This window comes from Nothobranchius furzeri, chromosome 18, assembly GCF_043380555.1.
Source record: "Nothobranchius furzeri strain GRZ-AD chromosome 18, NfurGRZ-RIMD1, whole genome shotgun sequence".
Taxonomy (NCBI): Eukaryota; Metazoa; Chordata; class Actinopteri; order Cyprinodontiformes; family Nothobranchiidae; genus Nothobranchius; species Nothobranchius furzeri.
The window spans coordinates 33,281,327-33,309,311 of record NC_091758.1 but is presented as its reverse complement, the minus strand read 5'-3'; the positions used below and the strand labels follow the sequence as shown (position 1 = coordinate 33,309,311).

Sequence of the window (27,985 nt, the reverse complement as noted above, 5' to 3'; positions counted from 1 at the left end):
TGGTATCGAATGCTTATTAATTACTATTTAAAAAATGAAAGTGATAGGGAAAAAGGTCGATCATATTTTTTTTAACCCTGTCTGTTTAGCTTGACGTCTGATATATATATATATATATATATATATATATATATATATATATATATATATATATATACATATATATATATATATATATATATATATATACATATATATATATATATATATATATATATATATATATATATATATATATATATATATATATATATATATATAGCCATGCCCTGATGTGGGGGCTGGGGGGTGCGTCGACATGGTCGGGACATAGAAGGGGGTGCACGGCTAAATAATTTCTATTGTAATCTCCTTTAGTTTAGGGGAGAGCGGGCAGCAGAGGGCGACGACGTCCTCTGCTGCCCGCAGATAAACGGAGAAGGAAGTGATACCACCATTAGCATCAGCCTGAGGAAGTTTGCAGCCGCAAACGAAACGTAGCGGGAAAACAGGTAAACAAAACTGCTCTGTGTTTTAAAAAAGTACTACAGCATGGAATGTAATAAGCAAGCCACGCCTCCTTACATCTGCATTTCCCAACCCACTCAGCATCCGCAATATATGCAAGTTGGCCGTGGCTTACAGAATTATAGCTTCATGTAATGCTGTGGAGCCATTTGGTTTGACCAGCCAATCGGCAAGCAGCTCATTGCATTTTCATATCCTGACCAAGTGAGCAGAGAAATCCAGTCTTTTCACTGGAGGTCTAATTTAAGAGGTTGAGTTAGGCTACATTTCAGGCATCCTGGGCCATTGTGAGCCCCAGCAGAGTTTAATTTGCTGTATAGAGGTAAAAAGAACAGTTTTAAGTCGTAAATAGACAGTATTCTACTGATCCTTTACCTTTAATTGATCATTTTTACAGCTTTTCACAAGACACATTTTTAAATTTACATCCAGCTGCATAAGCTTGAATCCATGATTTATCAAAATTTAGATCAGTTTTTTTCTGATGTTGTTTTCTTACAAAACTCATGTATATATGTATTTATATTTTTGCAAATTTAAGACTGAAATTATCACTAATTATACAATTAGAACTGACAGAAGCCCTAAACGGGCCAGGTTTGTTGTCATTAACAGTCCCCTGACGTTGCATCTCATCCCTGGTGGTCCTGGTCCTGGATTCTGTCAGCTGATGTTAATCCAGCAGGCAATGTGGCTCCTGATTCAGTGACTCTTTCTGCAGAACAACACAAATGAACATGATCCATCAATAATGCACATTTGTTTCACTTTAAAATGTGTTTTTTGTAGATATGAAAGTCATTTTAACAAAACCTTTAAAAAGGGAAAAAATAAAGAAAATATATTCTGATATCTTCCCATCATCCTCTTGAAATTTGTTCCCAGCAAATTAGCTGGATGTAAAACTCTTGATTTTTTTGACAAACATGGATGATGCGCTGTGTGGATATGTAACCTGACAGAAGATTGGCACTCAAGGCTAATATAGTGGTATACTGCTGTCAGCCCGTGTGCTTAGTTGGAAGCAGTTTGGGGAAGAAAACACTCCACTTGGAAGAAAGAATTATTTTTCTAAAGATAAACCAAGCTCCTCACATGCTGTCTGCTTTAGACTACATGTGAGAAAGCCAATGTTTTGAAACTGCGTTAGCAGGAAAAGCCGGAATCTATTCCCAATGATTATGTGTTATCTGGCTTTTTAAACGTGTTTAAAACCTGACGTGTAAGTCTTCAATTATAAAGTTCAATTAAGATGAATTAACCTGTAGAAGAGTCTTCACAGACAGTCACCATCTCCTGGGGGTGAAAACACTCCGTTAGTTAGACAGCTGGGACTCAGAATATCCATTTGAAGAATGAAAATGGACTTGATGCTTTTCATGACATGGAAGTTCTGCCTGGAACATGTCCAGATGAGCGGCATATTAACGCTCCCTGTTTGGATGGTCGTCATCGTTTTCTCAGCATGTGTGTTTCTAGGTGTCATGGCTGAACAGAATGTCCCCGTTTTCAAAGTAAACACATCCTGACCCACTTGTCTGCATCTAATTCTTAAGATATTGATAACAGATTTTTTTCCCCCGCTTTGGTGGAAGTCTTGGATCGTTTAGCTGAGATTTAAGCAGCATATATGTGGACACATTTAAAAACACAACCCCAATCTGCTTTGAAATGAGATTTTCTGAACAGAACAAAAAACACCGTTGACACCGTATTGTGACCCATATCTAAGCAACCTCACCTGAGCAAAGATCACACCCTGTGTAATTATGTTCCCCCTCTTCACTGCTGAGTAACCCACGGCAAAAATCACATTCCTGCGTCTCAGGAAGCTATTAGACAACATCGATCACCTGTCGAACAGACCACCCCGTCAAACCCTCCGGCTCCTTTCCCAGCACCAGTCACTGATAGATTACTCTGTCATACAAAACGAGTTGGGCTGTGTTACACATGTGAGACTCTTGTTAGGACTCAGATCAACATACATGGAAACAGAGAAACTCAACTATGCATGTCTGACTTCATTAGCAATGAGAGCATTTTCTTTTCATTGGATCTTCTTACAACAAACTAGACAGGATTCCAACTCTTTTCAGCCAGTCTTACCATTTGCTCTATGTTGGTCACGAACTTTGGGTACTCACCGAAAGAATGGGATCACAGATAAAAAGCGGCCAAAATGAGTTTTCGAAGAAGGGCGTCTGGGCTCTCCCTTAAAGATGTGGTTTGGGCTTGCTTTTAGCACCTGCTAGTGTCCGTTAGTGAAATCAAACATGAAGCGTATCTCCTCGCTGTGCGTTTGTCTTTTGATCACCTTAATCTAACTGCTGAAATGTCTCCTCAGCCTTCATTCATATCAACAGGAGCGATTCATCCCTAAATCAAACAAATGAGCTTTGTTTTGTAGTTGTTATATTTTTTTTTCTGATTTTCGGTTTGCTTCCTGCCCCTTGGGATATTCACCCATCATCCTAAATTAAGGATTTTACTTCCAACAACCGCTCCTGCCTCGAGTGATCTGGTGTTCTGCAATTTGGGTCTTAACCTTCTGCTCACAGCGTGACACACACCATGCAGAACAGATGCCGTCCGGACTCTTTACGGCTTCTGCAGAGACCAAAAATCATTTACTCCAATCAGAACATTCACACCAGCTGTGGAGCTCCGGAAAGCTCCGGAAAGTTTCCGAATGGAGTTTATTTGTCTGGACACCGCATGAAGATTGTCACGTAGTTAACAAAATTACATATAAAATGTGTTGTATTATTATTGACAGGGATATCAGTTCACAGTGTACAATAGTTTGTGTTGTTTTTACAGATATAGTCAAATATATTATGTCAAATTTCTAATCACTTGGTGCTGCTGTAGGAGCAGATCTCCAGACGTTCAAGCACATGAACTGCAGTCTGTCTGAATGGCAGTCCGTCTGGAAGCCTTATTGAAACCAGACCGCATTCAGTGTGAAACAGGCTTGAGACATAGGATGAGAAGATTGGTAATCCAGGAGGGGCTCAAAGTAGAGCCACTGCTCCTTCACATTGAAAGGAGAGAGCTGAGGTGGCTCGGGCATCTGGTGAGGATGCCTCCTGGGCGCCTCCCAGGTTAGATGTTCCAGGCCTGTCCAACCGGGACTTTGTTTCTCGGCTGGCCAAGGAACACCTTAGGATTTCCCAAAGAAGTTAGCCCTGCCTGGACCTCTCTGCAACATCCAACAAAGGTCGAGCTGTTTAGACTTGCAACTATCTGCCTCACAGTGGACCGCAGCCTCTGGACAGCTCATAATTGGCTCCCTTAAACAAACACACACACACACACACACACACACACACACACACACACACCTGAACTTAATTAGCCACAGATCCAGAGGGGAGCTTGCCTTTAATGCACAGAGGAATTCTATTCATCACACTCCAGCTCAGATAAACACAAGTTCAGTATCAAAAGTGTTTTTACTTCATCATTTCATATTTACCTATAAATGAAAAGAAAAGGTTAGATCTTGACACATTCTGAATGTTTTGGGAATGTTTTTTGAAATTTTCAAAAAGCTTTTTATTAAACATTCAACTTATTTTCTTGATTTCTCTTTTTCAGTCACCAATTCCTCACATTTTATCAGTAACATTTATAAAGTGCTTTCAAGCTGCGGTAGTGAATCTACAAATAAGCTAAGTTATGAACGCAAACACAGTGAAGGAACACTCACCCCTTTTCATTATGCTGTTTCCAGAAACATTTGGTTGTAGTAAAAGACAAACATTAATGTGAAAGTTATGCATGAGCCCAGAGACATTTTCCAAAACCATGATGCTGCAGTAAAACCACATGTGCACACTGAGCATGTTCCTCTCGTATGTCTGCGATGTAGCTGAGGACACATGGCCTGGGACCTGGTTTAATTTAGAATAAAACATGTGGCTCCATAGTGTTGCTCTGAAGTAAAAGCATCCTGAGATGGGGTTGGTTCAGTATAAAAGAATCAGGTTGCTGTTTTTGCTCACCAAGCTGCATTTGCTGATTTTGCTCTGCAAGACGGTCTAGACACGTTTCACTGCAGCTTCAGCAGGCCTATCATCAGCCCCCTCCAGCCAATCACAGCGCTCTCTGTAGAGAGACGTTGGGTGGGCTTAGCACTAGAACTGTGACAGTGAAAAACTACAAAGTTGGCGTCGGCTCAAAAACGACTCGTTTGAAATGGTTTTGACATCAATTTAGAACAATTCAGACTACCGATACGTACATGAGTCATTTATTGTGAAAGAGGATGTACCGTATTTTCTGGACTATAAATTGTACTTCTTTTCATAGTCTGGTCGGTCCTGCGACTTATATGCCAAATTATGTAGGCTATACCGCGCTGCTGCGGGCTGGCTCCGGACCAGGAATGAGCTCCCCTGCCCCACTGGGAATAAAAAACACGCAGCCATCACCTGCTGGAGCCTGTTGCGCGCCGTTGCGCACTGGATCTGGCCCAGGTTTCAGCTCCTCTGCCCCGCCATCACCTGCTGCAGCCTGTGGCGCACTGCTGCGGGCCGGCTCCGACCCAGGAATGAGCTCTCCCCGCCTGCTGGGAGGATTTGAAACACCGCCATCCTCTGCTGGAGACTGTGGCGCGCTGCTGCGCCCGCGTTGTTTATTCTGTTATTGTTATCGGTACTTGTCTTGCAATGTGAAACGCCTGGTCTCAGATTTTGTAAGAAAAATAATAAAATTTTCCCCCAAAATGCGACTTACAGTCCAGTGCGACTTATATATGTTTGTTTCTTCTTCATTATACATTTTATGGCTGGTGCGACTTACACTCCGGAGCGACTTATAGTTCGGAAAATACGGTAGTTGCGTCTTAATCTCTGATGGTGTACGGCGGACTGCCCAGTTGACTGATTTCCATAGCGATGAATATGTCACATTGCTCTGATTGGTCCTAGCGCTGTCCTATTATATATAGAAACAGCAGGTAAGACAACGTAGATTCGGTCGCACTACCCAGTCGGTCGTGGCCAGACTGTGTATTTACATATATAGAATGGCTTGCCAGACTAGCTTCTATGGTCAAACAAAGACACGTTTTAAAGATAAGTCATCAGTTTGGGAAATAAACTGAGTTATTCTGTGAGTATTCTTCTAATTTGGTCAAGTAAAGCGTTATAGACTTCAACTTCAATGATTAATATGTCTTAATGTTAGACTTCTGGTCCTGCGACTTGATTCAAAACTTGGAGCTTGGTCCCACCTTTGCAGTTCAAACTTAATAAAAAGTCAGTTGATGAAGAACTGCTTCTTAAAATGTTTCTTTATAAAAAAAATTCTCAAAAATATAAAAAGAACACAAAAATCTGGTGGCAAAAAAGCAAAGTAAATAGAATGAAATAAAGAACGTGATGAAAGCTGATGATTTTTTTCCATAGCTCCTCTTTTCTGGGAACACTTAACACGACTTTATAGGGAGAATAAAGTAGAGAAACTGCTGAGCTGGCAGAATGACGGGTCTCAACTGCATTTGAATGCTGAGCCCAACATATTCAGGTCAGCTGCCACGGTGGCTGGTATCCACCTTCAGAGGGCTGGAGGTGCAAAGCTGATGTTTGTTTAAGGTAAACATTTCTTTACTTATTTCATTGTTGGCTTTCTGTAAACTTACAGTAAGAGGAAGTAAATTTGATGGCCTCCGTCTGGTCAGATTCTCGCTTTCCTGCTGGATTTTCCTGTTTTACAGTAAATTCAGGAATTGGCCTTCCGCTTGCAGTTGATACAGGAACGCAGCCAAAACAGGAAGCAGGAAAAAGAGCAGCAGATTAGATGTTCAAGTGTCATAAATGATCTGAATGGACCCTGCTTATCTTCTCATACTGGAAATGTTTATTTTACTTCACAAAGAATGATAGTCATAAGAAATATGCACCTTTTAACACTAGAAGGATAAAAGAACAATGGAAATCAAAGGTGATTTTTTTTTCTGGCTTGAATTGAATCTCGAGAAGGAATGACGCACAAACGATTCCACACCTCGCACACATGAAACCATGTCAGGTGGTGCTTTTATCACATTAGTCAGATTAATGTGATTAATAGACTAATAGATTAATCACATTAATCTGACTAATCCAACACACAGGTGCTTCTTATTAAATGGTAAAAATACATATGCACACAATGATTGCCATAAAGACACTTTAGTTAGAAAATTTTCCTATTGGCTGATTTATATTGGTTAAATTCAGGGAATTTATCACACCAATGGCCAGACATGGTGGTGGTAGAGTGATGGTCTGGGGCCGATTTGCTGCTTTAGCACCTGAACGTCATGACTTTTACTTTCTACCAGAAACACTGGAAAACTTTTCTTTGTGGCTGAATTAAAACAATTCTGCTTTAAAAAAAAGTGCTAAGTAACTAGATTTCCCAGAGAGATAATAAAATAAAAACATACAAAAACCATCAGAACAGGTAGACACTCAAGAAGTTAAAAAAGACTGCAGGAGAGCGTTTGAGTTATGGACGCTATACAAATCAACTTTATGAGTGCACCGCAGCTGCGTGAGGCTGGTTAAGAATGCCCTCCCAGACAAATTCTGTAAATCTTTTCAAACCACAAAACAAGCCCTCTAGCACTGAGATTATATGCTGCTCAGGCTGCAGTCACTGGCTGGGTTCAGGCGTTTAGTGATAACATATAAAATGCATCGACTCACACGTAAAACCAAAGAGGGCTTTTGGGTGGCCTGATGTTCTACGGTAATCAGGAGAGGTTTCCTTAAAAATAGCTGTGATGCTCTCTGATGCGAGGATGTGGCTGCCACGTATTTACTGTTTGTACTTTAAAGTTTAAATTCAGCATCCTCCTGTGTTACAGTGAGTCAACAACACGATTTCTACTGGAGGCACCACGAGATGCTACCCAATGACTAAGTAATACACTTATCTGTAGCTTTGCACATAAAATTTAAAGTCCTGAATGTCAGAGAAAGCAGAAATCAGGTTTAGTATCCACTTTGTTGGTGGAACATTCTTTCTTGGTGTCTTTAGTGATGGGGGTTTACGGAGAAAGAAGTTCTGGCTGTAACTCTGAAGAGACATCCTAAAACCAGCCAGAGGGGGTCGATGTCTCTAGGGAACGCTGCAATGAAGACTGGATCTTGACTGAGAATGCTGCAAAAAGCTATTAAACACAATAGTGAGGTTGAACCTTTCAGTGGAGAACATTACCTTCCTGTAAACTGTGAAGTGAGCAGGTTGTTGTGGTGAAGAGAAAACACTGGGATGGTCTGAGAACATGATGTGTGCTTTTACTAATTTGTCACATGTGTAAGAGTGTTTAAACGCTCCATATTGACAGATAGGGCTCCTAATATGAGTATGAACGTGTGTGTGTGTGTGTGTGTGTGTGTGTGTGTGTGTGTGTGTGTGTGTGTGTGTGTGTGTATGTGTGTGCGTGTGCGTGTGTGTGTGCGTGCGTGCGTTCGTGCATGCGTGCGTGTATGTGTGTGCGAGTGTGTGCATGTGTGCATGTGTGTGCGTGCGTGTGTGTGTGTGTGTATGTGTGTGCGTTCGTGTGTGTATGCGTGTGTGTGTGTGTGTGTGTGTGTGTGTGTGTGTGTGCGTGTGTGTGTGTGTGTGCGTGCGTTCGTGCATGCGTGCGTGTATGTGTGTGCGAGTGTGTGCATGTGTGCCTGTGTGTGCGTGCGTGTGTATGTGTGTGTGTGTGTGTGCGTGTGTGTGTGTGTGTTTGTGTGCATGCGTGTGTTTGTGTGTGTCTGTGTGTGTGTGTGTGTGTGTGCGTGCGTGCGTGCGTGTGTGTGTGTGTGTGTGTGTGTGTGTGTGTGTGTGTGTGTGTGTGTGTGTGTGTGTGTGCGTGCGTGCATGTGTGTGTGCATGCGTGTGTGTGTGTAAATGGTTGTTGCAGCTTTGAACTCACATTAATCTCCTGGCTGAGGCCCAGGAGCTCCAGCTGCCCTTGAATCTCCAGGAGTCGCGTCTCCTGCTCTCTCCTTTCCTTTATATCCCGCAGGGCCTTCTCTCCTGGCTGCCAGTCCATATCCCACTTCCAGCTAGCCTCGGAGCCGAGGCCCTGATACACAACAGACACAACTGGTTCTCACTAGGAAGAAACACCTCATCTCACAAGGGTACACTTTCAAAAGCAGCACATGCTTTACGGTAGGCATAAAACGTCATTGCAATCAATTCATGTGAAGTTTTTTATTTTTTCTAGGACTTCTGAAGATGTTTGGATCAAAATAATCCAAAGGTTCTTAACTGCTCATGGAACGGCTCAAATCAGACCCACATTTGTCCCAAGAACAAAGAAACTCATCGAATGTCCTGCAGGGGTACAAAATCAATCACACGTTTCTGGAACTCACGTGCACGAGGACAGGAGAGTTAATCGAAGGTTATCCAGAGCAAACACGGAAAATGGGTCAGGAGGAAGTGAAAGTCACACATCAGCTGAGAGTGAAAAGTGGACCTGATTACAACAGCATGGATCTTCTGTTTTTACTTGAAGACATCAGATCAGGGAGGGAACAGACCAATGGAAACCCAGATGCACCAACAAAGCACTAATGAGACCAGTTACATGCTCAAATGACGTCTGTGTAATTTTTTATTCTCTTTAATCAGTTCAACAAACCAACTTAATTATTTGAGTGTTTTTTTAATTAATGAGATATTTGTCTTTGTTTTCTAATTTCGCCTGACTTCACAGCTGTTTTAACACCAGTAAAATGTCTGAAATTCAGAAAATCAAGAACATAATCACTATCAAGGTCACTATTATCAATAAAGTACAGATTCAGATGCTAACTCAAGCACTCATTGATTTTGTCTGGTGATTTAACACAATTTATCTTCTAATAAAAGTGTGGTTGACTGAAAAAATATATTATTTCTTATTTTAATTAGTTATGCTGAGATTTCACGCAAGCTGAACACGAAAACAGTCTTCTACACCTGTCTCCTGCATTAGCTTCTAACAGAAAATAGACGGTGAAATGCTAGGATTTGAAAATCCTCACATATCTATGTCACACTGTGAATTTGCATTCATGGCCTCGCTCATCTTGGCTCATGCCCACTCACAGGAAGCCTTTTTTTAATATATTTTTTTCAGCAAGGAGATACAGTAAAGAGTGTCTTGGTGATAGTGACTTTGCAACATAGCTGAACGTGTTCTGTTAGCCAATCAGAAGTGAGGTGTGTGCATATCATTAATAATAATGAGTAATCCTGTGTTTTCAGCCCACTTCTGCTGAAAACCAGCATACTTCTGCATCTCAGAACAGGAGCATCAGTACAAATTTGAAGGCTTTGATTTACACTAGAAAACACTGCAAATGTATCGAATAAACCTTTAAAGTCATTTATGGCTCAATAACCCTAGAAATAATCTTATGAGTGCGGTTCACAGAGAAATGTTTTTGTTTGTTTTGTTTTCTGTTTGGGGCGACGATGACACAGAAGTTAAGTGCTCGCTCCGTAATCTGAAGGTTGCAGGTTCGAGCCCCGCTCAGTCTGTCACTGTCGTTGTGTCCTTGGGCAAGACACTTAACCCACCTTGCCTGCTGGTGGTGGTCGGAGGGACCGGTGGCGCTAGTTCTCAGCAACCTCCCCTCTGTCAGCTGTGGCTACATCGTAACTCCTCCCCACCAGGGTGTGAATGTGTGTGTGAATGACTGATTGTGTTGTAAAGCGCCTTGGGGGGTTCCAGGACTCTAGAAGCTAATTACCATTTCTTTTTGAAACACACTGAGTGTGTTTACATGCAGCCAGTAACCCTTTTAAAACCCGAATATTCACAATAACCCGGTTCCGCATGGCCATATAAACACCGCCAAAAACCCGGATATGCTCAAAAATGCAGACGACACCAATTAATGACGTCACTTAGGTCTTGTCCATGTTAGCCCTTTTAACCAAGCAATGTTTTTGCAGCAATATGGCTCTCCTGTCCTCCTCTAATAGAACACATTGTTATTCAGAATTCTAGCAAAAACAGAAAGTCTCCAAAATATCATTCTGCGTGTGGCCCCATCCAACGGTAGCCTCTGTCTTCCAGCGTAGAACTAATGACAGCTTCTATCTGGGGCTTCTTTAAAGTGGTCGTCACTAGACCCTTTTGGTAACGACTCACTCATCCTGAAGCCAGGACCACGAGATCAGACTCTTGTCATGCAACGGAGTGAGAAACACAGCTTTCCGACTAGGAAAAATAAAAATTAAAGTCTAGCTTTACCGCCATCCTCACACCACTAAATGCATGTTGCTAAAAACACTCAAATCTTTGTGAGAGACAGTTTATTTAATTTGGAAACAGCAGCTGCCTGATGTTTTCATTAACTGCAGGCTGCAAACCTAAAATGTGCCTCTGAGGTGTCAGTGATAAAGTCACTGGCCAGTCTGTGTGACTCTGGCTTGTTCTTTTTGTCCAAATTAGCACCTTATAAATGTTGACGAGTTTGAATGGGGAAAGCCCAAATCCTCATTGTGAGAAGCTCAATAAAGTAATCAAAACAAATCAAAAACAAATTAATTTTCTCTGATTTTCTATGGCCTCTTTTTTAGGATAAGAACATGAGTGAGTTTGTGCAACAACAGAAAAATGATCAAAGTGTCCCTGTTGGGTTAAAAGTTCCTATCTCAGTTTTTTATTATTTTCATGTTTTCAAATAAATCAGTTTAAATGACATTTTTTTAACTGTCTGTTAGCAGTTTTAGAGATGGGTTTTTTTTTTCAACAAAAAGGATAAAAAAAGAGATTGGGACTTGTCACCACACAACGTTTATCTACTTTTGGCCTTTTTTGACATTTTCTGCAAAGTAACAACATTGGAGATGCAAGGTTTATACGGGGGAGAGGACGTGTCATATGGCTGTAAATCACTGGTTCGATCCCTGAGGTCCAGTGATCAAAGCCTACTGGTTGTGCAGCACACCAGGCTAAAGATCAAATGTGACAGATGATTTGCTGCTGTGGCCCCCAGACTCTGGACCTCTCTTCCCCGTGAGCCTGAGATCAGTGGACTCAGTGGTCTCCTTTAAAAAGCAGCTGAAGACTCACCTGTTCAGGCTGGCTTTTGTATGACCTTCATCACCCTCTCTTTATTCTGCTCTCCCCACCTATTCCACCTTCCTCAAGATCCACTGACTTCCCTCTTTCCTATTCACTCTCTCTCTTTCGTTACATTTTGTAATCACAATTGTCAATTTTTTTGCTTATTTTAAATGTATTTAATCATTTTCTAAATTCTTTATTATATTTTACATGTTTTGTTTTTGTGAAACACCTCGTAATTTTTATCTTGAGAGGCGCTATAGAAAAGATCATCATCATCTTCTTCTTCTTCTTCTTCTTCTTCTTCTTCTTCTTCTTCTTCTTCTTCTTCTTCTCTTCTTCTTCTTCTTCTTCTTTGGGGTTCACATTTGGGGTCTCTATACTTCACTGGATCTTTTTACTTCTACTCCATACATTTTCACACAATTACTTGTACTTTTCACTCCTTATATAAAATAATAAATGTGTTTCATTTAGGCTTGTCATTGTTCAGGAAAAAAAAAAGAAGTAACGACTTTACATCAAAATGCAAACCTAAACATATTAATAAAATACTTGAGTTTGGGTCCAGTTCCAAGGCTCTGGCAGGTTCACTCAGTAAATATGTCTTTGTTCTTTTGCAACTGTGGTACTGATTCACCTCTTGGAGGAGGCAGAGGGGATGACGTTATGACCTCAGCTGACTCCAACAACTGTTCTACTACGCGTCGTGTTTCTTCTTTTCCTGGAATCTACGATAGCTTCAACTCGAGCGAGGTAAGACTGAGAACCGGGTAAGGGGGTGAAGCTTGACTTATCTGAAGATGAGAAATATTCTGATAAATATCTTTCTTTGAAGTAGCCCCTTGTCCTGCTGTTCAAAAATGTTTCAATAATCTCATTACCTATCTAGGTCAAGCACCACCAGCAGGCCAACAAAACCAGGACTTTGTTTTCTTGAAGAAAACAAAAACAAGTCAAACAGAATTGAATTTGTCGATGAAAGTATGTCAGCTTACTGACGAAATATCAAAAGTTTTCAACATGATTATACAATACTGCTGGAAGCAAAGCTCCAACAATAAGAGTGCTTGAATATCAGCTGATAGCAGCTCTTCCAAGTAGCTTTCATGTCTTCTGATAATTACGGTTATATGATAGCGAGGAAAGTTGATTTTCTTTGCAATGATGAAATCCATTAACAAAAACGGTAGAGGTCAGGCTAAAGTCCACAAAGGAGACATCCCAAAAATGTTTCAGTTTAGCTTCCCGTTCAGAAAGCTCAAGCAGATACTCAAGCGGTTGTCTCCAGACGCACTGCTTTCCATAATTTATGTATTACATTTGCACAAAAACTATTAATCAATGTGAATAGCTGCACACACTCAAATTTAGAAAGTGTAGTGTAAAGTGATGAAGGAGCCATTTCTCCCCTCCAACAGCTGTTCTGTTTGACACAGTGTCAGTGTGCATGAAACAGCCTCAAGGTCATGCATTCACTTCTAATGTTTACATTCCAGCAGTGAAGACAGAAGAACGAAGAATGAACTCTTTTCTTTTAGTTAATCAAAGAACTCTGTTTTAATAAAGCTAATCAAAACAACTGTTAGTCAATAATAACCATGTGACCAATCTGTGAAATCACAATGTTATGATTAATGTTTAATAAGGAAATGACGTATTGTAGCCACTAGTCAGCTGATACACAAAAGATAAATAATCATGACACGTTCCGGTCGCAAATCCAATCAGAACCTTCACTCTGAAGCGTGGCAGAGTCTCTGTGGTGTTTATTTAATCTATCAGCTGTGATTTGTCCAGAATCGTAAACATCAAGATTAATAAAACAGAACAACGCCATTTTGAGTTCAGTATTCAGCCAGCTCTCAAGATCCCCTGAAGTTCATCATTGCTAAGTGGAGTACGGACCAGCCATCTGTACCTTTTACTTTTAAGCTGAGAACTGCCAAGCTGGGAAATCCTGTCATTATTATCAACAAAACAACGGTTCCTTCAGAATAAAAGCTGAAAAAAAAAAAAAGAATAAAAGCTGAACTCGCTGACCCAAACGGGGGTCCCTTTGACGCTGTGAAACACCTGCCGCTTTTTACCTGGAGACTATCCAAAGACTGGTTTGTCATGCTGAGGACGCTGTTTCATCAGCTCCAGTACCATTGGAAGGTCGTGAACCTGGCAGCCTGATCTAAGATGGAGGTCTCACTGACGGGTAATGTAGAACGGCACAGATAGCGTCTCATGTTGTTTTCTGACCAAGGTTCAAACGTTGATCAGTTAGGAGCAAAACAACATCTCCCACTCAGACTCGCTTCTCCAGAACAGAGGTTCTGAACTGACATCACACCAACACACACTCCACCTCACATTCATTCCATGAGCATAGCGAGTTAGTCCTGTTAAACTGTATAAAAATCATTTAGATAATAAATTTTGCTTAAACGTTTGGAGGTCTCTCTCTCTTCTCTTGTCTCTCAGTTCATGCAAAGTGTATTAAATTTCACTGTAATAAAAAGAACCACTCTTCTGATCTAAAAAGCCCAGTGTCCAGAGATGGGGTCCATACTAGATATGGATCATTAATATCTCTGGTCATTAATTAAAATGTAACTCTTAACATCCATTACAGTAGATATTCTTGAAATATAAAAAAAATACAAAATGTTCGACAGATTGTATTTGTGGATCATCTGAAATGCCGTACATCCGGTTTGATACGATGATCTCAAATCAAAATGATGCATTCCATGTAGATTTAGTCAGTGTGAAACAGCTGCAGCAGTCGATGCATCAGCCGCTTATATCCAAAGTGACAAAACTGTGAAAAGTGGTCGTGGATGACTTGATGCCAAAAGTTTCACTCCAGATTGATCCCAGAACAAAACTTGGAAGACTAAAATGCAGCAGAGGAACTAGATACAAATGATTTCATCATATCACATCAGTATTCATCCCTTCAATGTGGGCAGCATCTGTGGCGCGTCTCGCCAAATAAAACAGCTGGATCCGCTAATGCAGATCAGTTTTCAGATGTCAGACACAATAAGAACACAACAAATGTGTTATTGTCACTGGAACTGGTCAGTATACTTCATTTCCCTACATAAATGTGTGAATTTATGTGCTGCAACTGCAAGTAGAAGCTTTATGCTCCAGATTGAACTCAAATATTAAACATGGACAAGTGAAGAAATAAAAATAAAATAAAAACACTGAGACAATCTAATTAGCTTATTTACTCAGTCCAAACAAGCTAAACGAGGACAGATCGCTCGGAGATAACTAATCCAAGTAAATGTCAACAAGAAAATTATAACCGCTGCTGCTCGCGTCAGATAAAACTAATTCAGACAAGGTGCAGTGAAAGCTACTTCCATTGCAAGAAACTCAGAAACTGCAGAACATTTTGTAAATATGACAACAAAAACGAGAATGGGAAGGAAAATGTATCGCACGAGTCCTTGACTGGAAGGCTGGAATTTCAGCTGCATCTTAGTATTTTTTTCAGTGTGGAGAGACCACAACCACAAAATGGCTCACTCAGCAGGACTGTGAGGGCCTTTTGTTTTATTCAAAATATCTGTTGATCACATCAAGACTTTGAAAAGAAAGCAAAAACAAGAAAGCATTTGAACGGGTGTTCGTAGGTAACCTGCTCTGAATGCAATCATTTCCAAATTTCTAACAGAGGAATTTTGATTTGGAATTGAATGTGTGATTCATTTATTTGATTGTGTTTTTGTAAAATAATTTTTTATTCAACTAAATGCAAGAAAAAAGTATAAAAATGTATATCAACTAAAACTGACATCACCGGTTTTCAGACCAAAAATGACTTTTCGTACATAATTCAGTGTTGTTTTTTAAAGCTGCGGTCTGCAGCGTGACGTCATCGAGGAGAGAAGAAGGCGATTCTGCTCCCCCTGCTCCCCCACCTTCATACTGCAAACACAAATAGCCTTGTAGCGCTAACTGACAAGTACTGTTTCGATGTGTTCCCGCACACACACACACACCTGATTCTAACTGCTGAATGATCTCCTCAGCCTCCATCTGTTTCTGCAAGAAATTCTAATAACTCCTTTTGACCAAATCTGCAGAGTTCAAGCAGGAAAACGTCTAAAACCAGCAAAAACCAGCACTTAGAGCACACCCCTGCTAACGCTACAACAGGCTAAAACAGGTAGCGTAAAGTTGAGCGCGACACTAATCACTTAGCTCCAATAGATGAACGATAAATGCCTTTTTGTTCCCCTCCCTCCTTTTCCACAATTGGATTAAAAGATCTAAAACCAGAGTGAGTTTAGGTGAAGCCTACAACAGATGGACCCAAATATAAAAGTCACATATCAGCAGTGGACCTGGTATCCCTACAGCCAGAAACCTTGTTCTATTGATGTAACTACAACCTCCACACACTAGATGTTGCTTTGGTGTTCGTGTTCCATATTCCACTTTTAGTTCAATTCAGGTCGAGTTAGCATTCAAGCTAGTTTGGTGTGCTGAGCTGACGTCTGTGCATCAGTGCATCACCCCGTAGTGAATGCTAGCAACTGGGACGCATTCTCGTTGACTGACACCTCCCTCTTGTGGATACGCAACTCTATTGGTCAACAGGGTCAGACGGTCAAACATAAATATTTTTGAAGTTAAACCCGATCATGATTAGAGGACAGGTGTGTTTTAAACAAGCACTATGCCATATTTTGTTTAGGAGGGAGCACTCGTCTCGGTGGTTGTTTTCTCTCTATCTCTTGAAATGTGAAGTGTAGTAGGAGCTCTTGCTGTGCCACGTGGACCCAGGCTACCTGCCAAGGCCTGTCCACATGCCTCGCCACGAGCGCTCCCTGTGAGAGCTCAGCAGCAAGCTGTTCAGAAGCTTGAGAGTCTCTTGACTCCTCTCTGTTTCTCTTATTTGTTTCCCCGGATTATATTTTGCGCAGCTGTCATCTGCAGGTACTTATGCAGATCCAACTGCATGCATTAAACTAGAAACATTTAATTTCTGAAACTGAAATGCTGCTGAGCTACAATGCAAAGACTTCAAAGTAACATTTTCTTCATTTTCTGCATGAAAAAATCGAATTCCTCTGCATAAAAGACAGTTTGTTTGCTTATCAAAAAAACGCCTCAAGATATAAAATCTGTTTGTCTCCAAGCCATCTTTTCCTCCCCCAGAGGTCGTGCTTTTTTCATCAGTATCTTGGATCCTTGTTGGCTCGGTGATTGGTGAACATTCCTGAAGTATTAGAAGATTCGCTTGTGGGTCATCTGGCCTGTGTACATGCTTTCTTTTCAGAGCTGAGGGTGGTCTGGAATAATCACAGTTACAAAGATCAAAACCTTCATGCATTTTCTTCAATTAAAAATACTATGAATGTGATATAAGGCTATAGCCATAACACCTATGAAATTCAGACAAGAACACACTAAAAACTCTAAGAGTTCAATCTTTTTCAAGTTTGTGCAAAACCATGCAAATGAAATCATTCCAAACTGCAGCAAAAACCTCACATTGTGTCACCTTTACCGTTAAAAAATGCTCAAACATCATCTCCGCCCAGGGTCCTTTGCTGAAGTAGAATGATTTTAGTCTTTGCCAAAAAAAAATGAGACATGCACAATGAAATGTGAGCAGAGAGCTTAAAAGTAGACCATGATCAATATTTATCAAAAGCATCTGGATGGAAAAAAAAAAAACATCCATGCGTCCTTTTGCACTCCAGTGACGGAGGCTGTGTTTTGTCAAGCACAATGCGTGACCCACATTTCTTCTGCAAAAAGTCTTGTACAATGAAATAACACTTCCTTTAGCAGGATAATTTCAAAGTAAGAGCTGTAAGATTTGCCAGCTCAGTGCTTTGAAAGACTTTCCTTTCTTAAATGATGGGACTATTCCTTTAATATCCAAAGGGGTCCTGCCAAAGCCCTTAAACACAACGTTGCTGTTGATTTGGCTCAAGCACAAAGGAGATTAGATAAATACAGCACTAAGATTGGCTTATTTTAACAGATGACTGATTACTCCACAATGGGCTGTCATAATGAGTGGAACAGTGAAAAGCCAGATCCTGACCATGACGAGGAAAACCCTCTCCGAAGCATTTAGCCCAGCTGCAGCTATGGATACCACGAGTGGGAGAGGCGTTTTTAAGGAGACAATAAACTGGATCTCACAGGAATTACAGGGTAGAAAAAGGGTGTGACACTCGTTCTCTTTCAACTGTATGAAAAAAGCAAGCGTGCCACTAGAAAGCCCCGACACCTCAAGTCACATCATGGTGCTGCCCAGCCAGCGGAAAAACAAACATGAAAGGTATTAAACGTTTGAGGTTAATACAAGCATTCAGCTAAAATACGCATGTTGAGATCTGATGCTGAACTATCTCAGACGTCTGCTTCTGGTTTGGGAAAAACAGTCGTGTCCAATTCTGTTTTAAATTAGTAAAGTTTCAACAGTTCAGCAAGAACATCAACAAAGAGGGCAGAGTTTCATTCTCCTGTTTTGTATTAATCTCTACTTTTAAGTCCTGTTTTAATCTTTTAAATCAATTATCATATGTTTGCATTGTATAAAACTTAGTTGCATTATTGTTTTTAGGTCACAGTTAATTAGCTCTGGATTCAAGAAAGTCTGCTGAAAATGTCAGGTGATGTCAGACACTACATTTTAGCTAACCCTAACCCAGATCTGATTTGGTTTTGCTTTGATCTGACATGTTTTTCCAGCACATCTCCTAAATTAAGGGTATGGAGATTGAATGGGCTACATGTTTTTGCACCATTGAAGCATCCTGTTCAAGGTGGCATTGCAGTCAAGATCATGATCTGTCTGATATTGTTTTTAAAAAACATCTTTAAATTTGTTCCAATTTAGTTTATTTACAGTTTGCAACTAAAGTCATTTCAAAGTGAAATGCATAACTTAACAAATGCACTTCATATCAAATTATTTAAAATTCAGTTCAGTAGATTATCAAATGCCGATAAATCACATTTAACCTAAATAAGGAAATTGTCAATTCTGAGCAAGCAACGTGTGATGGAAGGAAGGACTGGGTTTTAAAAGAAAGTCTCATCCTTCAGAACTGATCTCAGAATAAGTGGCTTCTGTCTCTGCTGACTGGGGTCTTCCTAATAAATTGCACCTGCAGATTCCTTTATATTATTTGGTGCATGTATGCTAGGCTGCTCACACTTGTGTAAAAATGCTAATTTATTAGCATCAAAACTAATATTCAAGAGCCAAATTCAATATCTTTGGACCTAAGTCATGATTTAGGTCAGATAGAAACACCTAAAACAATAGCCACGGCATGAAATGTTGTGGCATTAACCCATATACTTAAGGGAAGCAGCCTTTTAGCTTGTAAAGTTGATCTGGACCATCATCTAAAAATGTACCTTGGGTTATCATATCTTCATCATGAAAGAGCAAAAAGGATAAAATGATTGTTTCAGATTCAGAGAAAGCTGCACTTTCTTAAATGTTTGCTTGAGTTTTGATGATATGACATTACTGCCACGTGATTGTGTTGTTGGAACGTAGGCCCTGGGGCAACTGAATGATAACATCCTCTAAGCACGTCACGCAGAAATTAGCCATCGTTTAGGATCGATGGGTGCATTTCCATCAGCCACGAAGCAGAGCGCTTGGTGCAGCTTAGAAGCGTCGGTGTAAGCTGCTCCGCTAAAATTATTCTTTGAGTCTATTTTTATCAAAGTCAATGTCAGTTTAATTGTCACTTCTGCCACATGTACAGGACATACAGAGAAATGAAATTATGTTACTCTCGCTAGATAGAAAATAAACATTTAGTATAAAAACAGTAACCAAGTTCAGAGAGACTGTGGGGGAAAAGAGAGGAGAGTTGGGAGAGCCGGGAGGGAGTTTAGCTTCCTAACTGCCTGATGGATAAAGCTATCCTTCAGTCTGTTGGTCCTGGCCTTGAGACTCCGCAGTCTCCTCCCTGACGGCAGCAGCTCGAAGAGGCTTTGCATCGGGTGAGTGGGATCAGCCGCAATGCGAAGGGCCTTTTTTGTGAGGTGGGTGTTTTAAATGTCTGGTAGGGAGGGGAGAGAGACCCCGATGATCTTCTCTGCTGCTCTCACTATACGTTGGAGGGTTTTAAGGCAGGAAACTTTGCAGGCTCCGAATTTACGCTTTCAGAATGTGTCAAGCTCAGCAGGCCAGATCGGACCAGACAGGAAGTGAAAAACAAGTGAGCATTAGAAGCCATCAGGGATTGGCAAAGTCAGCTTTAACTCAAGGTGTTTAGGCATCACTTTGTTCTAAATAGTATTTGTGTATGGAGCATTTGGAGCCACAGCTGCACATCTGTAGGATCAGAGCGTAAGTGCACCAGTTAATGTGTAGTTCTGATCTTTCCTAGGACCACTATTGATGATAACTAGCCATTGCAAACCGAGACCACCCAACATTTTGCTTAGCAGAGCTGCACTTGTGCATCTCTTCTATAACAGCTGTTCTGACTCCTGACCTGCTGTCCGTTACATTATATCCTGTCCCTTGGTGGTTCCACTGGGTTATTTAAGTGCAACAGGATGAAGTTTTGTTCCAAAGCTTTAATTACATGACTGGACCAAAGATGTCCAAACTGACCACAATGTGTTGGTCGAAGGGCGTTTTCTGCCCAAAGCTCTGCTCTTCCACTTAACATCAGAAACCACACAATATGACTAAGTGACCCATAGACGTCCACCAAAATATATAGTCAACCAAAACACAGCTGGAGCAACCAGAGGGGGCTGATTACAAGAGGTGCAATCAAAACCGTGACACTGACTTCAAACTAAAATGCCATTTGTTCGTTTCATTACAGCCGCGAAGCGCATGCACACACACACACGCGCGCTTTCACAGGCATGCACACACACACAAACACTCATGTCACCAACAAAATCAAACTCTTATGACTGAATCCTCTTTGCTGGCTTTGAGCTGTGGGTGGTGCAGCCATTAGTGGTACAGTAGGAGGCGTGTACTGTACAATAACGCTTCCAGCAAACAGCTGGTTTTGATGATAAAGAGGCTGAAGCCTGAGAAAAAGGGAGAAGATTGCAAAAAGGGCGATGCTTACAAGAACTAAATGTCAACAGTGTCCAAGGAAAGCAGCGCTGCATCCATTTGATCCGGATCATTAGCTGACCGACCTTTTTCCTATCATCAGAAGTCTCAGAGAACGCCAAAAAAGGCCCAGAGGGAAAGAAATCAAACCCATCAAGATTATCATGACTCACCAGATGACCTTGTGAAGAGTGTGATGCTACGCTGCTACCACAAATACTGCTCATGGTATTCAAGGCACACAGGTTTAAGATTAGACAGAAGAAATGGCTGATCAAAGGTTCATGATTGGTACTTTATTATAAAAGGTGTAAATTTGATGGCAACCATAACAAGATCAGCTGTGTGCAAGTCATCCCATGTGTTAATACAGCTAATATAGGTCTGGCGGAGACTTCCAGTCTGGTGCCAGGTCTCACTGGCTCAGTCCACCATCCCAGACTCCAGCAACAGGACTCTGGACTCAGAAACCTCACGTCTGGTGATTGTGCTGAAATAAAGTATTAGAGACAACCTGCCTTTAAAAACAAGATTTAAATGCTGGCAGGGTCTTTAAATAGTGTAATCACTAGAGAGGGGTGAAGTACTCGCTCCTCATTGATCAGAGACGGACAGAAACGACAAGAATGGAAAATTGGGAATCTTAGGAATGATTTAACATCAGTGGAAAAAAGGGAACATCAGTGATGTTAAAACTGAAATATGATGGTCTTTTTGTGTTTATTAAAGCATGGAATGAGCTGGAAAATAAGCCAAGTCCTAAACTGTTGTCCAAATGGTTCCATTTAGGGAACGTCAGCTAGAGAAGAACGGTAACTGCTAGACAAAAGCATATTTTCCTTTATGATTTCTTTTATGGCTGAAATGAATGAATCATTGTGCCAGAAAGAGAGAGAGAGAGAGAGAGAGAGAGAGAGAGAGAGAGAGAGAGAGAGAGAGAGAGAGAGAGAGAGAAAGAAAGAGAGAGAGAGAGAGAGAGAGAGAGAGAGAGAGAGAGAGAGAAAGAGAGAGAGAGAGAGAGAGAGAGAGAGAGAGAGAGAGAAAGAAAGAGAGAGAGAGAGAGAGAGAGAGAGAGAGAGAGAGAGAAGAGAGAGAGAGAGAGAGAGAGAGAGAGAGAGAGAGAGAGAGAGAGAGAGAGAGAGAGAGAGAGAGAGATTTGGTTAAATTTTCTGTTCCTATAATCAGTGTCACAACGGGTGTAATGTTTATCAACTAAATCTCAAAAACTGGATTTATGCTTATTTAAATATGAATAATGTGCAATCAAAGAGCAGAACATCTGGCTCTAAAAGTAGATCAATCAGACCTTCTGAGTGAACAATTTTGGAGGAAAACTGCAGCCTTGTCTGGGTTTTATAAATCTGGGTTTCTGACATCAATAAGAAGTCAGAAATTACTTAAAATCCAACTTTGCATTTTAAAGATTAAAGATTTTCCTTGCCAGAGTCTAAAAACTATTGTTTTCAGTTTGTTGCCCTTCCTTAACAGAAACACCAAACAAAAATAACTGCAGTTACAGTGAAGTTGAGTCCAAGATTAGTGTCAAAATTTTTTCTAGAAGACGTTAATAATGTAAGAACGAAGTAAGAATGACATCCTGTGGTCAAATGTGGGTACTGCAGCCCATTTCCAAAACACATCAGTGACTTTCTCACTACCATTCTGTGAGTTTCATGGCTGTATCCAGTTGTGGATCAGCACCAGAAGGCTGTAGATGGCGAGTAAAAGTGAGTCACACACTAAGTTGATAAGTAGACATATTTTACTGTAATACTGAGTTGTTAGTGATTGAAAAAGTAGCTTGAGACTTTTTAGAGCCGACTGTTTTCTACTAATTCACCGTTAGCATTGTTAGCTCAGCGTTAGCCTCTAGCCTTCTTTACCCAATATTACTGAATATTAAAAGGATGCCGTGGCTGTTTAGGGCTCTAAGAAATAACCTCTGCATCGCTGCTGTTACTGGCTTAAGCTAGTTACAAACTCTGCTGCGTTTTGCTGACCAGTGTCGGACTTGGCAACCCCACAAACTCACACATTGTAAACAAAGCCCTCTTTGGCTATTTGAAAAGAGAACAACCAGCCGGGTGAGAAAGAAATCTGTTTCAGTGTATCCTTTCATCCAACATGGTTGACAGGCTGTTTTGTGGTTATGTCAAGGTAAGATTGTTACAAATTATCCATTTTCTCATCCACTTATCCGGAGTCGGGTCGTGGGGGCAGCAGCCTAAGCAGAGAGGCTCAGACTTCCCTCTCCCCATCCACTTGGGCCAGCTCCTCCGGAGGAATCCCTAGGAGTTTCCTGGCCAGCCAAGAGACATAGTCACTCCAGCGTGTCCTGGGTCTTTCTTTGGGTCTCCTCACGGTTGGACGTGTATGGAAAATATCCCCAGGGGGGGCGTCCAGGAGACATCCTGACCAGATGCCCAAGTCTCCTCATCTCGCTCCTTTTGATGTGGAGGAGCAGCGGGTCTGCTCCAAGCCCTCCCGGATGACTGAACTCCTCACCCTGTCTCTAATGGGCCATTCCCATCTGTACCGGGTCGGCCCGGACCGGGTAGCGTAGGTTGTTTACATATCTGGGTGGCCTGGTATTTTTCCGGGCCAACCAAGGCTCATTCTCAGCCCTCTTCTCGAGGGGGTCTGCTTCAGGCCGACCAGGGCCAACACACCCACTGCTGACAGCAAATTCACACCTTCCATTAGAGCAAGCCTTTGATTGGTGGGTAGAATCAGCCCACATGGGCTCAAGGCAAGGATGTGTGGAATCAACCGGGCCAGGCTGGGGCTGACTGGGGCTACCCAGCCCGGGCCGACCCGGTACAGATGGGAATGGCCCTTAAGGGAGAGCCCAGACAAAACTCATGTTGGCCGCTTGTATCTACAATCTCGTTATTTTGGTCACAACCCAAAGATCGTGACCATAAGTGAGGTTTAGAACATAGATCGACCGGTAAGCTCTCTCTTCACCACAAGAGACCGGTACAACGCCCGCATCACTGCAGATGCAGCACCAATCCGCCTATCGATCTACCAATCCATATTTCCAATATTCATGAACAAGACCCCAAAATACTAAAGTTCCTCCTCTTTCAAACTGTTCCTTTAAAAAACTGCAAAAACTGGTTTGTTAATAACAAGTATAATTTCATTGTCTGTGCTGTGTCTTCTGTGTGTGCATGTGCAGTCAACATGTCTTAGAAGAGAAGACAGACAAGGAATTGTGTGTCTTATTATTCCCCCTACAATAAGCTGCAAAGACAATACCACCACATTATGCAGTCATTGACCCAGGTTTAAATCTCCTTTTGGAAGCTTACCTGAAATACGCTCATGTTTTTGAAAAAACTTTGCAGAGAGATCAATTCTTCATCAGAAACAAGAAGGTGGATTTTAGAGTCAATCTCCATCAGTTGCTCCAGAACCAAGGGCTCGGGGGTGTAACCTTGGCCTGTCAGGGCTGATGCAGTCCACACAGCCTGGAAAAAAAGCATCAGTAGACTAAGTCATGGCCCACTGGGTATACGCCTACTTTACTCTCTGGCAAGATAAACACAAGACTGATAAACTTTATCCAGCCAACCCTTATTTAGCAATAATCTGACCGTGATGTCTGACTCAGGGAAGAGGCACAGTCTGACTTTTGCTTTTGGTATTCACTTCTGAATGAGTCCAGAGTCAGGTTTTGACAAATGCCTCTTCCTCTTCAGTAACTGTATGCCCCATTGATGCTCCCATTAAATCCCATGGAAAACTGAGGGTGAGGTCATCACTGCAAAGTGGTGAGATAAGATCGACAAATCCCACCATTCCAAATCAGATCGTAATTCCACAAAGCACGCAGCTGTCTCCTCTGGATGCTAGCAAGACAAGAGCTGGACACAAAAACTGGCAGAGGGAAGCAGCAAACATAGGAGGCCTATTAATGAGGTGGATTTTAAAATAAATCCACAATCTTAAAGACTTTCACTTTTTATGAGACTCATTTGGGTTGTTCTTTGAGCCACTGCCAGCCTAGAAATCTAGACAAACCGCAGCAAAAGATTTTGCTCTGCAAGTTGGTTCAGCCGCGCTCTACTGAAGCCTCAGTAGGTCAACTATGGCTCAAACAGTTAGGTCTGGCCAATCACAGCGCTCGATGTAGAAAACCATACATGGGCTTAAGATGGCATCTTCTTCTTAGACGGTTGCTGGAGAGATGATTATGCTACTTTGTTCATCGCTCTGATTGGTCCTGGCATCGTTTAATTGTGTACAGTTTGTAAGTCTATCATAGACTCCGCCCATGACTGAGCTCTGTCCATGGGTCATATGAAGGAAGGCTTACCAGGCTAATGATTAGCCAAAATTTGTCTAACTTGCCAAATTTTATGACAAAAGTAGGATAGATACACACATTTCAGTCCATCGAACAAATAAATAGTCTGGAAATCATTTTATTATACCCTTAATAACGATCAAATAACCTTCGTTTAAAAAGATAAAATTGCCAAATTTCTTTCTAAACTTCCCTTTTCTTCTCACGAGATCCTCTGACGTTTTATGTGCAGAATGAAAGTTTTTGCTACTGTTTGGGAGCCATAAATCCTCCTGCGGTCACTGTTTCTAATAAATTGGACCTCTGGTTGCCATAACTACACAAAACTGTGGATGTTGCTTAAACAAGAGTCAGTAACATTTAAAACACAGAGCTTCTGAGGTAAACAGCAGCTTTTGATAGATGAGTACCAAGGGACTGTGCCAAGAACTGAGTCAAGTCCTAAGAACTGAAGACGCCTCCCTGCCAAAGTCCTGGTGACATAAATAATGTGCTCACTCCGTTTCGACCGTTCGTAACAGAATGGCTCGCAATAACAGGAAATCTTCCTCTGGCCCAACATAATAAAATAGAAATAAAATATCTGCATTTTTAGTATCCGGCACCATATTCGCATCATTATTGTTGTTTAAATTCCAGACAAACATCATAAATCGAGCAATAAGACATTTACAAACCCCTGGCAGGCAGTGTTACCAATGCTGAGCTGCGTGGGTCAAGTTAAATGGAACCGCATGTAAAAGGTAAGTACGTGTGCAAATTAAATGTGAAAAGAAAAGCATGCAATGTTGGAACGGTGAGTTCAGAGTGAAGGGAAACAAAAGATCATTCTGTCCTAGCTTTCAACGCAATCGGCGCACCCTTAGTGCAAGGGCAGCTGTGGCTAATTGCATGACAACATGACAAATGGTCCCTCCCGGATTTAGCTGAAAAACAGGAGATCGGTGTGAAAACCAGATTATAAAATTAATCCCAAACATGCATAGCAAGTGAAACACATGTGGCATTTTGACATCTGAAGAGGAGTCAGAATCTTCAAAACATAAATATCGAACCAAAACCACTTCAGTTAGGAAGGGGTCTGCAATCATTTGATAATAGAAAAAAAAAAAACAATGTATAGATTCAATTTGAAATCTGCAAAGCATTGAGTTTTTGGTATTAAATCAAGATGCAATCCCATGTACACTGGTGCTACCCCTCAAAACCTCTATGCATGAGACTTTAGTAATAAAGAATATAATAAAAAGAGACTCAGGCAGCTGCAAATGTCTGTTATACCCTGATATCAGCCCACCTCACTGTCTGTGCCTTTGGCACTGTCCTCTTCTTCTTCATCTAATTCACAGAGGAGCAGAGCCAGACGTTGTTTTTCACTAGGAGTCAAAAGCACTTGGCCCACCTCACTGCTTACTAGCTGTGGTGTTACACAATAATGAAAAGAGACAGAAAATCATTATTAACATGAAGTTTATATCTTTTTTTAGCCTACTGAGGTTTTATAGCCTAAAATAAGATCACATTTGTCCTGATTGTGTGATGAAACTGTGCATAACTCACCTCAATGTTCCTCTTGATGAAGTCTGTCTGTTTATTGTTGCCTTTGAAACTTTTAGTGATTTGAAATTGTTTATCCTCAACATCTTCATCACTTCCTCTATGCAATGTAGTCGGGCCGTCTGACCTCTGTTCACCTGCCAAACATAAGGCACAGAGTACACATAAATAAGTACTGAAATGTACAATAACATGGTAAAAACAGCATCACTTCAACAAAAATACACAAGTGCAAAACTAATCCCAATCCTGGACTTTTAAGACTTAAAACTGTTAAGATTTAGTTTTAATTGCTTTGAGAAATCAGTGGCTTATAAACCTAAAAGATGTTGTTACATAGCCCCATAAAGACCAGATTTCCTCATCTCTGCAGCTGTTAGAAGCTTCCTGAGCTTATGGCGCCATCAAGAGAAGAATTAAGGTTACACAAATAACATTTTACATGTTGTGGTGTAAAATCTCACTTTGCTTACTGTCTTGTTTGTCTGCATCCTGCTGCCAGTCAGGAACCTGAGTTTCAAACAATAAGACAAAGTTCTCCTCTTCAGCAGCACCTTTGACATAACAAAAACATATTTACACATCTAGACTCATATTCTCCATTTACAAAGTTGTCTACACTTACCCATAGATGCTTCTAAAGCCAAGAACCGCTCTGTGTTTAAAGCTTCCAGTGCACATTCTGAGTGCTTTTGTGTTTCTTTCTGCAACAGGAAAAAAATGCACATTATAGCACCACAACATAAAAGGATGTTTAATCAGGAATTAACAGGAGATCATTTAGTACCAGGAATTCTAGCCAGAGTTTTGCTTGAAGCGCTTTCCTCTGCTGACGGATTTGCTTTAACTTGTAGATTTCTGCAGACAGCACTTCATCAAGTCGCCTCATTTCATCATAAGCTTTCTGCAGCTCTGAATCCTCATCCTCTGTAACCTCAGTGGGAGATGGATCTAGACACACACACACAAAAAAGATTTTATTTGTTTCCACATAAATAAACTTAAATACTAATGAACCCTCACCTTTGTCAGAATCTTTAGATGAGGACATTGTTGATTTTTGGGAATAGATGTGCTTCTACAAAAAAAATTATTCAAATATTCAAGTTACTTAAAAAATCTAAATTCATACAACAAAACCATGTATTTACCTTGTTATCAGCAGGACCGTTGGTCAAAACACCAAGTTCAAATGGTGTGGTAGGAAGAACTCTGGACACACGGCTCATTTTCTCACTAGATGAAGGTCGAGAAATGTCATCCAAACTACCTCTAATAATTTCCATAACTTAATTTCTCATTAAATCTATAACAAACAGATATTTGTCTATATAGCTGCAAGAAATACCCTGAGCAGCAAACGTTTGCAAAGCGACTTTTCAGCTGACTTTCCTTTTTTAAGGTGTTGTGCTGCAAAACGTACCTCTGGCATGACGCACCCATGCATGTACTTCCTTTACAG

At 41.0% G+C, this 27,985-nt stretch overlaps 1 protein-coding gene and 1 long non-coding RNA gene across 5 annotated transcripts; one reads left to right on the top strand and one right to left on the bottom strand.

The window, feature by feature from the left end:
* Window positions 1–534: 534 nt before the first annotated feature.
* Window positions 535–27,950, bottom strand: fsip1 (fibrous sheath interacting protein 1). 3 transcript variants are annotated; one of them, XM_070546683.1, is made up of 11 exons: window positions 27,675–27,950; window positions 27,547–27,601; window positions 27,311–27,474; window positions 27,149–27,227; window positions 26,997–27,077; window positions 26,527–26,660; window positions 26,264–26,383; window positions 23,969–24,127; window positions 8,432–8,584; window positions 1,770–1,803; window positions 535–1,222 (listed from the first exon to the last, which is right to left on the bottom strand). In XM_070546683.1, the coding sequence occupies exons 1-11, from the start codon at window positions 27,807–27,809 to the stop codon at window positions 1,140–1,142; spliced, it is 1,197 nt and encodes a 398-aa protein (XP_070402784.1). In that variant the 5' UTR covers window positions 27,810–27,950; the 3' UTR covers window positions 535–1,139. The 3 variants fall into 3 exon arrangements, with proteins under 3 accessions (XP_070402784.1, XP_054597532.2, XP_015825726.3); XM_054741557.2 differs by having other exon boundaries at window positions 26,988–27,077; window positions 27,675–27,949; XM_015970240.3 differs by lacking the exon at window positions 1,770–1,803 and having other exon boundaries at window positions 26,988–27,077; window positions 27,675–27,946.
* LOC107392440 (uncharacterized) lies at window positions 6,005–9,326 on the top strand. 2 transcript variants are annotated; one of them, XR_008563414.2, is made up of 5 exons: window positions 6,005–6,110; window positions 7,370–7,425; window positions 7,543–7,690; window positions 8,525–8,642; window positions 8,729–9,326. It is a non-coding gene; the product is annotated as an uncharacterized lncRNA (long non-coding RNA). The 2 variants fall into 2 exon arrangements; XR_001573782.3 differs by lacking the exons at window positions 7,370–7,425; window positions 7,543–7,690.
* Window positions 27,951–27,985: the final 35 nt, after the last annotated feature.